Here is a 17,916-nt window from a genome sequence, read left to right on the forward strand (position 1 = left end):
GAAGAATAATGAGACGCGAAGGCTTTTGATGTGTATGCCTGGAAAATTAAGATTTATTCAAGATATAGGAACATCTCCATATGAGACAATCTGGCCAGAAACAAAAATGTGACTGGGATGACATGTTGGTTGACAGATTTCAGAGAGAACTCAAGCTTTGTATTCCTTTGGGAGGGAGCTAGTAAGAAGGGAGGTGAGGAGGAGGAGGGCATTGGTGACGGGGGAGTGAGTATATTTGGAGGCCAACTCAGTTGAAAAGTCCCTCGGAACGGAGGATTGAGGATTGACCTCTCATGCTTCAGCTCGTAGTTGGACTATATCAAGAAGACTGGTTGATGAGAAACAGTGGGATGCTGGCCAAGATACTCAGCAGCAAGACCCCCCAGAGCAGGTTGGGCAGTAGCAGGTGGTCTAGCAACAGCTGGGGCGACAGCAGCTGGACACAGAGCAGCTGGGGCGGCAGCAGGTGGTCCTGCAGCAGGTGGTCTGGCAGCAGGTGGGGCGGCAGCAGCTAGAGATGCAGCAGCTGGGCCTGCAACAGCTGGAGCCACAGCCACTGGAACCACAGCAGGAGGGGCGGCAGCAGCTGGACACACAGCAGCTGGGGCGGCAGCAGGTGGTCCTGCAGCAGGTGGTCTGGCAGCAGGTGGGGCGGCAGCAGCTAGAGATGCAGCAGCTGGGCCTGCAGCAGCTGGAGCCACAGCCGCTGGAACCGCAGCAGGAGGGGCGGCAGCAGCTGGACACACAGCAGCTGGGCCGGCAGCAGGTGGTCCTGCAGCAGGTGGTCTGGCAGCAGGTGGGGCGGCAGCAGGTCTCCTGGCCACAGCCCTGCTCAGAGCAGACGGAGCCACAACAGGAGTTGACCATGGTGTCAGAAGGTGGAGGTTCTGGGTGTGTTTTTCAAGGGAGTGAAGGTCTTAAGTTTGGGAGTCTCATTGTGCCATGGCCTCTTATATACTGCCTGAAGACAGTGACTTGCCAACACGTCTTCCTTATTTTTGTTTTCCTCTATTTAAGTAATTGTCAGATTATACAATAATGTTTGTCTGTATTTGTTGTATTCATGGAAACTAATTTTCTTTTCTAGATGTGGTACATTAAACTGGTTTACCTTTCCCCCTGACTCACAACCCTGGCATCTTCTGAACCACTCTCATCTTCCTCCACAGAGGGCTGTCAAGTGATAGGTGGCATTTGCAATTTTATTTCTTTCTGTCCCCTCCTATATCCTACAGCAGGATGGAATTAAGGCCAACAGATTTCTGGTCATGCATTTCTTCCAATGACCAGTGGGGAGGACATCCCATGTGCATAGTGTGGCATGTGGGAAGTGGCAGGAGACAAGAGGAAAAGACTCTATTGTGGGTCATCATTGTTGAGCAATGGGGAAGGAGACAGTTGTGTGTGTGTGTGTGTGTGTGTGTGTGTGTGTGTGTGTGATGCTCATATCTGCCACTGGAATGGGTTTTCCTCAACGTTTCTTACACCCGGTGATGTTCTCTTCCTAGAACTGTGGCAGGCATATTACCTATATGGTTCCTGTCACTGCCCTGATTCAGGATTTAGTGGCTGTTACTTTTGCTGTCATATACTTTTGTATTGCATCTCTCTGGATGGTCTTTTGATCCTGAAAACTTTAGTCTCTTTCTTTTTTTCTTGCCTCATTCTTGATTAAAAATACTCTTCAATGGAGCAAAAAGAAAATGTTGAATAATCAGAATGTGCCTCTCCTTAGAACTTACCTCCAGAGCTGGGAAATTAATAGCACATGTTTTATATATATATATATATATATTTATTTTTTATTGGTGTTCAATTTGCCAACATATAGAAAACACCCAGTGCTCATCCTGTCAAGTGCCCATCACACAATCACCCCCACGCCCCGCCCACCTCCCCTTCCACCACCCCTAGTTCGTTTCCCAGAGTTAGGTGTCTCTCATGTTCTGTCATCCTCACTGATATTTCCTACTCATTCTTTTCTCCTTTCCCCTTTATTCCCTTTCAGTATTTTTTTTATTCCCCAAATGAATGAGACCATATAATGTTTGTCCTTCTCCAATTGACTAATTTCACGCAGCATAATACCCTCCACTTCCATCCACGTTGAAGCAAATGGTGGGTATTTGTCTTTTCTAATGGCTGAATAATATTTCATTGTATACATAGACCATATCTTCTTTATCCATTTATCTGTCGATGGACACCAAGGCTCCTTCCACAGTTTGGCTATTGTGGACATTGCTGCTAGAAACATCGGGGTGCAGGTGTCCCGGCATTTCATTGCATCTGCATCTTTGGGGTAATCTCCAGCAGTGCAATTCCTGGGTCGTAGGGCAGATCTATTTTTAACTCTTTGAGGAACCTCCACACAGTTTTCCAGAGTGGCTGGACCAGTTTACATTCCCACCAAAAGTGCAGGAGGGTTCCCCTTTCTCCAAATCCTCTCCAACATTTGTGGTTTCCTGCTTTGTTAATTTCCCCCATTCTCACTAGTGTGAGGTGGTATCCCATTGTGGTTTTGATTTGTATTTCCCTGATGGCAATTGATACGGAGCATTTTCTCATGTGCTTTTTGGCTATGTCCATGTCTTCCTCTGTGAGATTTCTGTTCATGTCTTTTGCCCATTTCATGATTGAATTGTTTATTTCTTTGGTGTTGAGTTTAAGAAGTTCTTTATAGATCTTGGAAACTAGCCGTTTATCTGATATGTCATTTGCAAATATCTTCTCCCATTCTGTAGGTTGTCTTTTAGTTTTGTTGACTGTGTCCTTTGCTGTGCAAAAGCTTCTTATCTTGATGAAGTCCCAATAGTTCATTTTTGCTTTTGTTTCTCTTGCCTTCATGGATATATCTTGCAAGAAGTTACTGTGGCCGAGTTCAAAAAGGGTGTTGTCTGTGTTCTCCTCTAGGATTTTGATGGAATATTTTCTCACTTATAGATCTTTCATCCATTTTGAGTTTATCTTTGTGTATGGTGCAAGAGAGTGGTGTAGTTTCATTCTTCTGCATGTGGATGTCCAATTTTCCCAGCACCATTTATTGAAGAGACTGTCTTTCTTCCAGTGGATAGTCTTTCCTCCTTTGTCAAATATTAGTTGACCATAAAGTTGAGCGTCCACTTCTGGATTCTCTATTCTGTTCCATTGATGTATGTGTCTGTTTTAGTGCCAGTACCACACTGTCTTTATGACCACAGCTTTGTGGTACAACCTGAAATCGGGCATTGTGATGTCCCCGCTATGGTTTTGTGTTTTAAAATTCCACTGGCTATTCGGGGTCTTTCCTGATTCCACACAAATCTTAAAATAATTTGTTCCAACTCTCTGAAGAAAGTCCATGGTATTTTGATGGGGATTGCATTAAACGTGTAAATTGCCCTGGGTAGCATTGACATTTTCACTATATTAATTCTTCCAATCCATGAGCATGGAATATTTCTCCATCTCTTTGTGTCTTCCTCAAATTCTTTCAGAAGTGTTCTATAGTTTTCAGCGTATAGATCCTTTACCTCTTTGGTTAGGTTTATTCTTAAGTATCTTATGCTTTTGGGTGCAATTGTAAATGAGATGACTCCTTAATTTCTCTTTCTTCAGTCTCATTGTTAGTATATAGAAATGCCACTGATTTCTGGGCATTGATTTTGTATCCTGCCACGCTACCAAATTGCTGTATGAGTTCTAGCAATCTTGGGGTGGAGGCTTTTGGGTTTTCTATGTAGAGTATCATGCTATCTGCAAAGAGGGAGAGTTTGACTTCTTCTTTGCCAATTAGAATGCCTTTTATTTCTTTTTGTTTTTTGATCCCTTTGAAATGTGAATGGCTTTTAGTCAATGTAACTTATTTTAGTTGCTATTTCTCCACATTCTCCACTCATGATAGTGCAAGTTGAGCATGCAGCAAATCATCCAAAGGGCTTATTAAATATGTTTGGGACAAATCCTCGAGGTTTTGATTACACGAGGAGCCTGAGGTTTGGCATTTCTAGCAAGTACCCTGATGATGTTGATACTGAAGGCCCAAGGACTACCCTTAGAGACCTGCTCCTTTATTCTGTTCATTCAAGCTTTGAGGAACTGCCTCTGTCAAGTTCCTCCATGTTCTTTCAGATTACTGGAAGCACCCGTGTCACACACACAGATATACAAACAATGGCAACATGCTATGGAAAGAATCATGAAAGGAGCTCATGGTAGTGTAATTTATTTTTTATTTTTATTTTTTTAATGAATTTAATTTTTATTGGTGTTCAATTTGCTACCATATAGAATAACCCCCAGTGCTCATCCCATCAAGTGCCCCCCTTAGTGCTTGTCACCAAGTCACCCCCACCCCTTGCCCACCTCCCCTTCCACCACCCCTAGTTCGTTTCCCAGAGTTAGGAGTCTCTCATGTTCTGTCTCCGTCTCTGACATTTCCCACTCATTTTTTTCCTCTCCCCTTATTCCCTTCCACTATTTTTTATATTCCCCAAATGAATGAGACCATATAATGTTTGTCCTTCTCCAATTGACTTATTTCACTCAGCATAATACCCTCTAGTGCCATCCACGTTGAAGCAAATGGTGGGTATTTGTCGTTTCTAATGGCTGAGTAATATTCCATTGTATCCATAGACCACATCTTTATTCATTCATCTTTCAATGGACACAGAGGCTCCTTCCACAGTTTGGCTATTGTGGACATTGCTGCTATAAACATCGGAGTGCAGGCGGCCCGGCGTTTCCCAGGTCGTAGGGCAGGTCTATTTTTAACTCTTGCTAGTAAGAAGGGAGGTGAGAAGGAGGGCATTGGTGATGGGGGAGTGAGTATATTTAGAGGCCAACTCAGTTGAAAAATCCCTCAGAACGGAGGATTGATGGCTGGCCTCTCATGCTTCAGCTTTTGGTTGGACTATATCAAGAAGACTGGTTGATGAAAGACAGTGGGATGCTTGCCAAGATACTCAGCAGCAAGACCCCCCAGAGCAGGTTGGGCAACAGCAGGTAGTCTAGCAACAGCTCGGGCAGCAGCAGCTGGAGCCACAGCCACTGGAACCACCCCAGGAGGGGCAGCAGCAGCTGGGCCAGCAGCAGTTCATCCTGCAGCAGGTGGTCTGGCAGCAGGTGGGTTGGCAGCAGGTCTCTTGGCCACAGCCCTTGTCAGGGCAGACAGACCCACAACTGGAGCTACCATGGTGTCAGAGGGTGGAGGTTCTGGGGTGCTTACCCGACGGTGGGTTTGGAAGTTTGGAAATCTCTTTGCCCAAGTCCCTTTTTAAACCTTGCTTTGTGTCTGGTGTTATCATATGCAGTACTCTTTCCTTTTCTTTGTCTAATAAATTGGCAATATCGAATTACCCAATTTGTTTCCAGGCTAAACTTTTCATTATGAATGGAAGCATCAGTTTGTTTTCTTGATATATGATTCATCTTGTCAGTTCATTCTGAATCATCCCTAAGTGTCTGTCTTTCTTTCCTACCCTGAGAAAGTTGTCACCTGATTTCTGCCTGTGTTAGTATAACACACACACACACACACACACACACACACACACACACACACTATATATGTATCTCTCAATGGATGAAAGATCTAAATGTGAGACAAGATTCCATCAAAATCCTAGAGGAGAACACAGGCAACACCGTTTTTGAACTCAGCCACAGTAACTTCTTGCAAGATACATCCATGAAGGCAAGAGAAACAAAAGCAAAAATGAACTATTGGGACTTCATCAAGATAAGAAGCTTTTGCATAGCAAAGGATACAGTCAACAAAACTAAAAGACAACCTACAGAATGGGAGAAGATATTTGCAAATGACATATCAGATAAAAGGCTAGTTTCCAAGATCTATAAAGAACTTATTTAACTCAACAGCAAAGAAACAAACAATCCAATCATGAAATGGGCAAAAGACATGAACAGAAATCTCACAGAGGAAGACATAGACATGGCCAACAAGCACATGAGAAAATGCTCCGCATCACTGGCCCTCAGGGAAATACAAATCAAAACCACAATGAGATACCACCTCACACTAGTGAGAATGGGGAAAATTAACAAAGCAGGAAACCACAAATGTTGGAGAGGATGAGGAGAAAAGGGAACCCTCTTACACTGTTGGTGGGAATGTGAACTGGTGCAGCCACTCTGGAAAACTGTGTGGAGGTTCCTCAAAGAGTTAAAAATAGACCTGCCCTATGACCCAGCAATTGCACTGCTGGGGAATTACCCCAAAGACACAGATGCAATGAAATGCCGGGACATCTGCACCCCGATGTTTCTAGCAGCAATGGCCACAATAGCTAAACTGTGGAAGGAGCCTTGGTGTCCATCGAAAGATGAATGGATAAAGAAGATGTGGTTTATGTATACAATGGAATATTACTCAGCCATTAGAAATGACAAATACCCACCATTTGCTTCAACGTGGATGGAACTGGAGGGTATTATGCTGAGTGAAATAAGTCAATCGGAGAAGGACAAACATTGTATGTTCTCATTCATTTGGGGAATATAAATAATAGTGAAAGGGAATATAAGGGAAGGGAGAAGAAATGTTTGGGAAATATCAGAAAGAGAGACAGAACATAAAGACTCCTAACTCTGGGAAATGAGCTGGGGAGGGAGGAAGGGGAGGAGGGCGGAGGGTGGGGGTGAATGGGTGACGGGCACTGAGGGGGGCACTTGACGGGATGAGCATTGGGTGTTATTCTGTATGTTGGCAAATTGAACACCAATAAAAATAAATTTATTATAAAAAAACATATACCATATATGTAGGCATATGTGTTAGTCTGATTTTGCTTAGCGCATCATGTGTAGCCTTGGTTGATACTGGTTCTTATGGGTCCAGATTCTTTTTGGTGACCTGGGAATGTAAGGGTGCATTTCATTCTGGCAGCTCATTTATTTGGGTCATTTGGGCAGGGACGTTTTGAATGTGAAATAAGGGATCACTTGTGTGAGAATAATACTATTAGGACACATGCCCTCCCCAATGTGATTCATAACCCACTATCTAGACTTTCTGATGGGAAACAAATAACAGTTCTAAGGAGTAAAACTAGGTCACAAATTTTTATGTGTCATGTTTTCCTTCATGTTTACTGAAAATACAAAAAAAAGCACATAGGTTTAATATATGCATTTTGTGGAGTTTGGATATATGCATACACCCATTATAGCAACACCACAATTGGGGTAATAAATATTACCGTCATCTCCAAAATATTTTTTTGTCCTCTTGTTCTGTGTGTTGTATGTGGTAAGAACACTTAGCATGAGATGTACCCTGTTAAGTTTTTTAATGCACCATATTGTGTTAACTATAGGTGCTTTGTTGTTCTGTAGATCTCTAAAATTTACTGATCCTGTATAACTCTTTATTTATTGAGCAACTACCCATTTTCTCCTTCCCCCTGGAAGCCACAATTTTATTCTCTGCTCCAATAACTTGACTATTTTAGATATCTCACAGAAGTGCAATTATGTAGTATTTATTGTCCTTCTGTGATTTACTTCACTTAGCCTAGTGCTTCTAAGTCCATCCATATTGTTGCCAATCATAGGACTTCCTTCACTTTTAAAGCTCTGCAATATTTCATTGTGTGGATATATCACATTTTTAAAACCTACTTGTCAGTCGACATGTAGGTTGTTTCCATATTGCAGCTATTGTGAATAATGTTGTAATAAGCATGAGAGTGCAGCTATCTAGCTATCTACCTAAGATCCTGATTTCATTTCTTTTAGCTATATACCCAAAATAGGATTGCTGGCTTGTACAGTAGGCCTATTTTTCATTTTTTAGGGACTTTCCTACTGTTTTCCATTGTAGCTGCATCATTTTACATCTCTGCCAACAGTGTACAAGGATTGTAATTTCTCCACATCCTTGCCAGTACTTGCTGTTTTGTGGGATTTTATTGACGTGAGGTGGTATTTCATTTTTCTCCAGAAACAAACCTCCAGAACTCAGCTTTAGGGCTTTTGGGGGGAAGTTGGTTGCAGAGATAGTTAGAAACTCTCTATCCAGCTGTATGATAAGGTTTAGGTCCCTCAGTGTCTGCTCTGTTGGGCTGACTTTCCTTCTCACTTGAGTTCTTGTCTTTCTGGCTTTATCAGGGCATATTGACTCATTTTTATTTCCAATATTTACCTGTAAACCCAAGTTAAATTGCCTAGTGTCTTTGCATTTTACTCTAGTTTACACCTTACCATCTTGCTGTCTCTTTAAATTGTTGGGCTCTGAAGATGCCAGATGTTCTTCTGCTTCATTATTCAAGTTGTTGATCAGATTTCACTCTCTAGGTCTTTATTTCCAAGAAAGGAGACAGAAGATGAATATACAGGTTAAACAACATCAGCCTTTATATAGTGGAGTTGGAGTAAAACTTGAAAGAGTAAAAATTTCTCAACCAAAAGATTAGCCAACTAGTGTTTCAAAAAAAAATGAGCTGCTACTGCCAATTCACCAATTGACTCTTTAAATACATTTTCCCCTTGGGAATCATGAGAGCCCAGGGAAGGATGAGAACCCTGGAAAATCCTATTTTTGAATTATGTTCTTCCAAATATGTGTCATTTTCAACTTTAGGATGGTTTTTGAGTAGTCATTACTTTCCTTGGACTAGTCTTTCTGAAAACAGAACCATGGACATCTCAACTTTGTTGAGAGTCTTTACATACAGTATGTTCATCAAAACATTGGGAGCCTATTTGGGGGAGATTGTATATATTTAATGCTAGAATCATGGTTCCAAATGATTTAGACATCCTTTCACAAGAAACTAATCTAACAAGATGAAATCTCAGAACTTTTCTTAGATCTCAAAGAGTAGGTACCAATGCAACATGGCACATGAAATTGGGGAGGAGTAGGTATAGCTAAACTTCTTGAGAGATTTATTTGAACTATCTACACATCCTAAGGTTGTATTTACCCTCAGTACCTCTTCCTTGGGTATAATAATATTACCAAAATGAGCTATGTTACTCCTGGTGTTTGGTGGCAAAAGAGATTAAGAACTGCTGGTTTACAAATAGCCACCAGACAGATATAAGAATAGATTGAAGCAGTTTGTAACAAAAAAGACATAGGAGTTTACATAATAGTAACTTCAGTACAAGTCCACACTTATTGCCATTAATTTCTTAATGCAAACATTGATACATTAACACATGTGTGGTATTTAAAAAGGAAGAAGACAGCACTGGGTGTTATTCTGTATGTTGGCAAATTGAACACCAATAAAAAATAAATTTATAAAAAATAAATAAAAATTAAACAAATAAAAAGGAAGAAGACACCGTTTCACTCTTCTCTGAGCATTCAGAACACATCTCAAAATGTGTTCAATTCTGGACTACATTAGAAGAATATAGACAAGTTGCAGTATATTAAAAGCAAAACTGCTAGGATGGTGACATCCTGATCAATGAAGAACAGATGAAAAAACTTGAGAAAATTAACCTAAAGAAAAACTGAGCAAAGCCATGGCTATGCAACATGGAGAAGCTGTATGTCAGAGATTGGATTTGCCCCAAATGGATGTCATGGCCTGATGCAGGATAAGTGGATGGGTCATAGGGAAAAAAATTTTTTTTTACTCACCATAAAGTTTTATGGAATGGCTTCCTCCATACGTAGTGGAGAGACTTAAGTGTAAGCTGGTATTGTACAAGAAGACTCATGAACCAAATGGAAGAAGTTGGATGAAATGACTTCAAGGATTCCTTTCTACCATAAAGGACTTATAAATCTGATCAATCAGATTCCTTATAATGCTTCTTTGTTCCTAGCCATTATGTTCTGGCCCTAATTTCCAGGTTAACACAGCCAAGATAAGAGCCTAGGCTCCTCATTCAACCTCTACTTAAAGGTTTGAGTGGTGTTCTGAGTCAACATCATATATAACTCAGATGATCCCAGACACAATCTTCTATTAGAAAGATCCTTAGCCTTTTCTTTTTTCACAGGAAGGTGAGGGAACACAAGCAGTTTCCAAGTTGTTGTGGAGGCAAAGGCCCTAGAGGTATTCGTTATTGAGTATGAGAAGAACCTAGGATTTCCATAAGACCTTGTATTTTGGGAAAAGAATGTCCCTGAGAAACTCTGATGACTGCGGCCTACTGATAACTCAGTAGAGATCATTTTTATTTATATAAATTGGTTTATTTTTTCCCTTTATTGTGTGTGTGCTTAGCATAAGCTTAAACTTATGTTTGAAAAATCCCTCATTGAAAATTCCTCTAGTACTTTAACAGTTTCCTTATACTGAGTTTTTCATCAAATGAAATTTTAGTTTAATAAATGAAGCTGTGGGCAGCCTGAGTGGCTCAGCGGTTTAGCACCACCTTCGGCCCAGGGCATGATCCTGGAGACCCGGGATAGAGTCCCACATCGGGCTCCCTGCATGGAACCTGCTTCTTCCTCTGCCTGTGTCTCTTCCTCTCTCTGTCTCTCTCATGAATAAATAAATAAAACCTTTTTAAAAAAATGAAGTTGTATTTCTTTCTCTTATTCTTTCTTTATTCAGAAATTGACTAGCTGTCCTATACCAAAAGAAGGATCTTTTCCTTTCAACTGAGACATAAACTGTCCAAAAAAGATGATGTTGAAATTCTCAGAAGAGTGATTCTCTTGCAAAAACACTAGAATATCAGAACCCTTTAGTCCTAGAAAATGGGTATATGATGCAAGTTTTAAAACATATAGGAATGAGAGATAAAGAAAATAAAGACAAATTTACTAAATCCAAGAGTATTAGAATTAGTATGTCTTACAACTGAAAAGTGGTAGTGTTTGCCTGCAAGCAGGAAACCTCAATAAATTTCTCCAAATACATGGATACATACATCTGAACTTGAAACATCGCAATGTCCTTCAACAGGTGAATAACTGAACCAATCAACCTGTGATACATCCATACTGTGGAATACTACTCAGCAATAAAAAGAATCAGTTATTGATACACTGAACAACTCGCATGATTTCAAGAGAATGATGATGAGTGTAAAAAGCCAATCACCAAAGGCTATACACTGTAAGATTCCATTTGTTGAAATACTTGAAATAAAATTATAGAGCTGGAGAACAGAATAGTGGTTGCCATGGGTTACGGAGGCTGAGTTAGAGGGAGTGAGTGTGGCTATAAAGGCATAATATGTAAAAAAGGGGGTAATATGAAGAACGTTTATGAATACAGAACAATTTTGCTTCTTGACAGCAATGCTGGTAACACAAATCTATACTCATGATAAAAATGCATAGAACTACACACATACACAAGTACACAGAAAGTTGGTAAAATCTGAACAAGTTCCATATGTTGTACTACTGTCCATTTCTGAGTTTTGGTATGTACTGTAATTTTTTAAAGATATTTATTTATTTATTTATTTATTTATTTATTTATTTATGAGAGACATAGAAGGAGAGAGAGACAGAGATACAGGCAGAGGGAGAAGCAGGTTCAAAGCAGGGAGCCCGATGTGGGATTCAACCCCGGGTCTCCAGGATCACGCCCCAGGCTGACACGGCGCTAAACTGCAGAGCCACCGGGGCTGCCCAATATGTACTGTAATTATATTAGAAGTAACCATTGGAGGAAATTGGGTGGAAGGTATCCAGGACTTTGCTGTACTCTTTTTTCAACTTCCCGTGAATCTATGGTTATTTCAAAATAAAATATAAAATAAGGCCAACTGGAGGTAAAGGGAAACATGCTTTCATTTGTTTACCATGCACCTTTATCTCAACGAATCATTATCACAACTTTATTTTCCACTTCAATCAAATTTGTATTTGAGAAATGAAGAGATCATTTTAGATATGAGGTAAAATTGGAAGATTCTAGTCTGTTGCCTTGAAGTCAGACACATACAAGTTTTAAAAATGTATTTTTATTTTTTTGTAAAGTGTAAGAACATTTAACATAAGATGTACTTTCTTAGGAAATTTAAAGTATATAAAACAGTATTGTTAGCTCCAAGTACTACACTATATATTAGATCTCCAGAATTCATTTATCTTGCATGACTGAAACTGTACTCTTTGACCAATATCTTCCTGTTTCCTCCTTCTCTTAACTCCTGGCATCACCATTCCACTCCCTGCTTCTATGAGTTTGATTATTTTAGATTCTACATGTAAGTGAGATCATGCAGTATTCGTTTTTCTGTGTCTAGCTTATTTCACTGAAGGTCCTCCAAGTCCATCCATAATGCAAATGGCAGAATCTTTCTTTTTAAAGTCTATCATATTCCATTGTATATATACACCACATTTTCTTTATACTTTGTTTCTGTATCTGGGCTATTAGTAATGTTGCCATAAACGTGGGAGTGCAGGTATCCTTTGAGATCCTGATTTCAATTACTTTGGATAAATACCCAGAAACAGATGCTATGGTAGTTCTATCTTTAATGTTTGCGGAACCTTCATACTGTTTTCCATTATAGCTGTACCAATTTAACATTCCCACCAACAATATACCAGAGTTCCCTTTTCTCAACATGCCCATCAACATTAGTCTTTTTTTTAAATAACAGCCATACTAATTAAGTATCAGGTGATATCTCATTATGATTTTGATTTGCATTTCCCTGATGATTAATAGTGTATGTCAATTTTAATAGGTGTATATTGTGATCCTTTCTTTAGAGAAAAGCAATCCTAGGTTGTGAGTTTAAGTAACATGTCCAAGATCACAGCTGGTATGTGGGTGGTAGAGTCAGAATTCAGACCTAAGTCTAATTCTTAAGTTTATGGGCTATCCTCTACACTGAACTCCCTTAATTTAAATTGGTTTAAGGGCAGCCCCGGTGGCTCAGCAGTTTAGTGCCACCTTCAGCCCAGGGTGTGATCCTGGAGACCCAGGATCGAGTCCCACGTCCAGCTCCCTGCATGGAGCCTGCTTCTCCCGCTGCCTGTGTCTCTGTCTCTGTCTCTCTCTCTCTGTGTCTCTCATGAATAAATAAATAAAATCTTTTTAATTTTTTTAAAAAAATAAAATAAACTGGTTTAAGTCAATTCAATTGGATTATAGTTTACTAAGGGCTCTCTTTTTTGGTAGCAGTTGTAATCTATAACTTTCATATTATACATTTTAGGGTCAGAAATACCTCCCTTTAAGCCTTTTCTTGTTTCTGCTGAGACTGAATTATGGTCTAGATAAAAATTTCATTGGAAAGTGCCAATTTAATTTTTCTGTTGTAGGGTTCCCTGAGAACATGTACTAATGTGTTGCATGAAAATGACAACAATATGCATTGAACATTTCATTAATAAGAAATAATGAGAGATGAGCAATATTAGCACCTTCCAATGCTAAAAAGTTTTATTTGGGAATCTCAAGAAATTCCACACAATGGGTGCTTGGGTAGTTCAGATACACAAAAATCTCAGAAGAATGGAATCTTAACCTGGGAATTATGATCAGTTGTTGGCAAAAATGATTGTGGGCACAGACGGAATCCTCAAGACACTCAGACTGTGTTCTCATCCCATTACCTGGACTTGAAAATATTGGTAGATTTCCTGTTTTTAAAGGACAAACATATATCTGGAATGGATATAGACCTTCAGGAATCACCACTGGAATTGATAACAGAGCTCTTACATGTAAAAAATTTATACTTATATACAAAAAGAATATACAGTGTAGCCCCAATTATGTAAGAAAAAGAATGAAATAGGGCAGCCCGGCAGTTTAGCGCCACCTTCAGCCCAGGGCCTGATCCTGGAGACCCAGAATCAAGTCTCACATCAGGTTCCCTACATGAAGCCTGCTTCTCCCTCTGCCTTGTCTCTGCCTCTCTCTCTATGTCCCTCATGAATAAATAAATAAAATCTTTTAAAAATGAAATAATTACAAATATTATATTTACATTTAATTATAAAAATTAAAAATATTGACATTTTAATAGTAATTATTTCTGTTTGATGGACTTATATAAACTGTTATTTTTCTTTTTAACACTTTTATCTTCTCTTTCTTGATGACTTGTTTTTCTTTTGTAAACAACAAAAAAAAGAAATAAATAAAACTTTGTCATATAACTATACCAAATCTCTAATGTGACCCTCTGGGGCTGGGGGCTGGAAGGTAGCAGACCAGGATGGTGCTGTCAATGAGAAAGAATTTCCTTTTCCCTTTAAGGTCCTTCTAGCTGGAATTAGAAACAAACTGATGTGAAACAGATTAACAGAAGAAAATAAATTTTAGTAGCATACATTGAGGGAATCCACACACACACACTGAAATTCCAAAGACCATAAAACAACGTGATGTTTATGTGATCTAAGGAGAAGGGTGGGGGTCTGAGGACCATAAGGAGAGACAGACCACTAGCAGGAAGGTGAGAGGATATGTTTAGAAAACAAAGGTTGCCCTATTATGTAGATAAATTTCTTAGGCGAAGAGGAATCACCATTAATAGCTTTCTTTCTGGTACAAGCAGACAATTGAAAGGAAGATAAAGAACTTTTCCCAAATTTGCTGGGTTTTGATTGCCTTTAACTGAAACTAATGTTCATGCCAAAATGGCCCATTTTGGGGCAGCCAGCCCTTGGCATCTGTACTTCTCAGCATTGTCCAAGTCTCAGCTCAAATCATCTCCTCCACAGAAGCCACCCCCAACCTCACAGTCTCAAGAATGTCCCAATCTCTTCTCTCTTACCATACTGTACTCTTTGTTTTTTAATTGTCTTCCTGGCACTTATTTTTATTTGAAATCACCATGTTCATTCTTGTGCATATTGTGTTGTCCTTTTAGAATGTCAGCTCTTGGTGTTACATGCTCATTTGTTTGAACAGTACATGGTATATAGTAAGCCTTCAGTAAGTACTTATTGAGTGAATGAATAAATTTAGCACATGATTACATGGGAATGGGACCATGGTATGTTTGTATATATATTCAGACATAGAAATATTCGTGTAAACATGGGAAAAGGTCAGGAACAATATCTATTAATTTAATTTAGGGATAGGAGGAAAGTCATTAGGGAGACTTTTACTTAGTACTTTATAATATTTTTGAATGTTGGGATTATTGTAGATACTTTTGTCTTCTTCCCAATATGTTTCAAATAAAATCAAGCTTTAAAACAAACAGGAGATTTGGCTTAGCCAAGAAACATAGCTTATGAACTATGGTTTCTTGTTATGACCTCTGCCAGATTTTGTATGACACTGCCAGGCTTGGGGCAAGGCCTCACAATAAAAGGCTGTTGACTCCCTGGTACCCTCAGGTACCAGGCTCAGATGCCAGTCTCTGATACCTTCTCTTATTCCTTCAAACAGTTATTTGATGTTAGTCCCCTGCATTCCCATAGAGCACCATACATCTCGGCTATGGAGTTACAACCATGTTGTTCTTCTTTGAATCCTCCACATCCGGCAAAGTCCATGGCACATAGTAGATACTCAAAAAAGTGTCTGGAGCTTAAGAAAATGTTTAAATAATGTTAGAAATCTTTAAAAGATTTAAAAGTATATTATGATACTAAGTTATAAAATGTCTCCATAGAAAAAAATATAATGAAATTTCACTAATTCAAAAACAAGAAGGTGAACTGGCCTAATTTGTTTGGCTAGGCCTTTTAAAAATATTGCCTTTTAGCTTCCTTCCAACACATTTAAAGCATAATTAAGAATCATAACTAAAGAATGCTTCTAAGTGATAAGTTCAAGGCATAGGTACAGAATAATACCTGATTCACTTCCAATTAGTGTTAAGTAGGCCCACTTTGAGTTAAATATAACTTCTGTAATTATATTCACCATCTCAATTTGCCTTACAAACAATAATTTTATGGAAGATGCCAAATTTCATGTGGGTGCAGGCCAGGAAAAATTACCCTACACATGTCCCTGATGGAATGTGTCCAAATTAATGATATTTTATTGTGCAAATGTCATAGCAAGAGATCTAAAGGATGTAGGAGACATTCAGGACATTGTCCTAATCCTTTTCTGAGGGATGGTTCAGGTAATGTGTCAGCCAACTGATGGATTATTGCCCCAATACATGACACTCCCAGGAATGTATAATGTCCTTAGAATTGAATTACTGTCCTGAAAGTGAAAGTGAGTCACTGATTTCACAGTCTATAATGTTTAGAATATGCACAATATCATGTAGGGATTGTGTTGCAGCCTGAAAAGTCCCCAAGTGATTCACAGTTGGGATCCCAATTAATAGGCCCATGTTTGCAGATAAGCTACATGTTAGAAATATTCTTCTTGAAAGGTCTTTATTGGGTTTGATAGAATCATAAAACTAGAGTCCTATAGAGTTGTAGATTGTCATTCACTGATATATTTTCAAACAGCAGTTGAAAGCTTCCCTATTCTCTTGCAGGCTCTATGCATGAACCTCCATAGTACTTGTTCTTTAAGACTCTGGTGTTAATACCTCCTCCAACAAACCCTCCCTGATAGTCTCCACCCAAACTACCTCTCCCTCTTCTAATATTCTGGAGTATATTCCTTGTGTGTTTTACATTGTTTTATCAGCACTTTTCTTAAGCTTCTTAAGATACTAATGGGTCCTTTTTATAACTCCCATGCCTAGCTCACAGCATGGCCAAGAGCTAGCTCCATATGCATGTTTGTTAAATAAATCATATAGTCCCCACCTTTGATAAACCAGTGTTGTTAGAGAAAGAGATGCATAAACAGATAGTTATTGTACAAAGACAATTTCCTTATGGAGAACCAAGTGCTATAGACTCTCTAATAGTAGAAGGAGTAATAATTGTTTAAGAGTGATCCAGAAAAGGGACATTAGACATGGACCTTAAGGTGAAAAGAAGGATACATGGAGAATGAATCTGAGCCAGAAATGCTGACATGTACAAAGGCATAGAGGCATGGGAGAACATGGTGTGTTTATGGAGAGGGAAGTGATGTTGGAGGGCTAGAGTTTACAGAGGTTCTCTAGCATTCCTGTATTTCAAAATCACCTTAGAAACTTGATAATCATGCTAAATTCCTACCCTGCCCCCCCTCAAAGATGTAGAAAATATTAGGCCACAGGATTTGCATCTTAAGTGAACAATCCCAGATCATTTTGATAACAGGTGGTCCCTGGACACTCATCATTTAGGATCTAGATAATAAAGTGGTATCAGAAAAATCAGATTACAATGAGTTTTAATGCTCACTTCAGTAGAATTAAATGAAAATCCATAAATTAAGGAAGAATTGAGAATTTGCCAGTTCAGTGTTCTAGTACTTAATTTTTTCTGAGATTTAATTTATTTATTCATGAAAGACACACAGATAGAGAGGCAGAGACACAGGCAGAGGGAGAAGCAGGCTTCATGCAGGGAGGCCGTTGTGGGACTCCATCCCAGTACTCCGGAATCACACCTTGAGCCAAAGGCAGAGGCTCAACCACTGAGCTATCCAGGCATCCCTAGTACTTTAAATATAACATTTCTGATCTACTTTTTCCCACTTATGCTGATTTCTTACTATTTTATTCATGTTATTCATACTGGTATGAATTTCTCATTTTGATCTAATGATTTTCAAACCTTTTTTAAAAAAAGATTGATTTATTTTTTAAAAATATTTTATTTATTTACTCATGAGAGACACACAGAGAGAGGCAGAGACATAGGCAGAGAGTGAAACAGGCTCCTTGTGGGGAGCCCAATGCAGGACTTGATGCCTGGATCCCAGGATCACACCCTGAGCTGAAGGCAGATGCTCAACCACTGAGGCACCCAGGCGTCCCAAAAGATTGATTTATTTATGAGAGAGTATGTATGATCATGTGCTTGTGCAGTGGGAGGAAGGAGGGAGAGAGAGAACCTCAAGTAGGCTCCCTGCTGACCTAAGAGTCCCCAACACAGGGCTTGATCCCAGGACCTTGAGATCATGACCTGAGCTGAAATCAAGTCAGACACTTAAC

At 39.3% G+C, this 17,916-nt stretch overlaps 1 protein-coding gene across 1 annotated transcript; it reads right to left on the reverse strand.

The window, feature by feature from the left end:
• Nucleotides 1–411: 411 nt before the first annotated feature.
• Nucleotides 412–867, reverse strand: LOC121474149 (keratin-associated protein 4-4-like). Its single transcript, XM_041727002.1, has one exon. It carries the CDS (start codon nt 865–867, stop codon nt 412–414), a length of 456 nt encoding a protein of 151 aa, XP_041582936.1.
• Between the last annotated feature and the right edge of the window lie 17,049 nt (nt 868–17,916).

The sequence above is a fragment of the Vulpes lagopus genome, chromosome 12 (genome assembly GCF_018345385.1).
Source record: "Vulpes lagopus strain Blue_001 chromosome 12, ASM1834538v1, whole genome shotgun sequence".
Classification (NCBI taxonomy): domain Eukaryota; kingdom Metazoa; phylum Chordata; class Mammalia; order Carnivora; family Canidae; genus Vulpes; species Vulpes lagopus.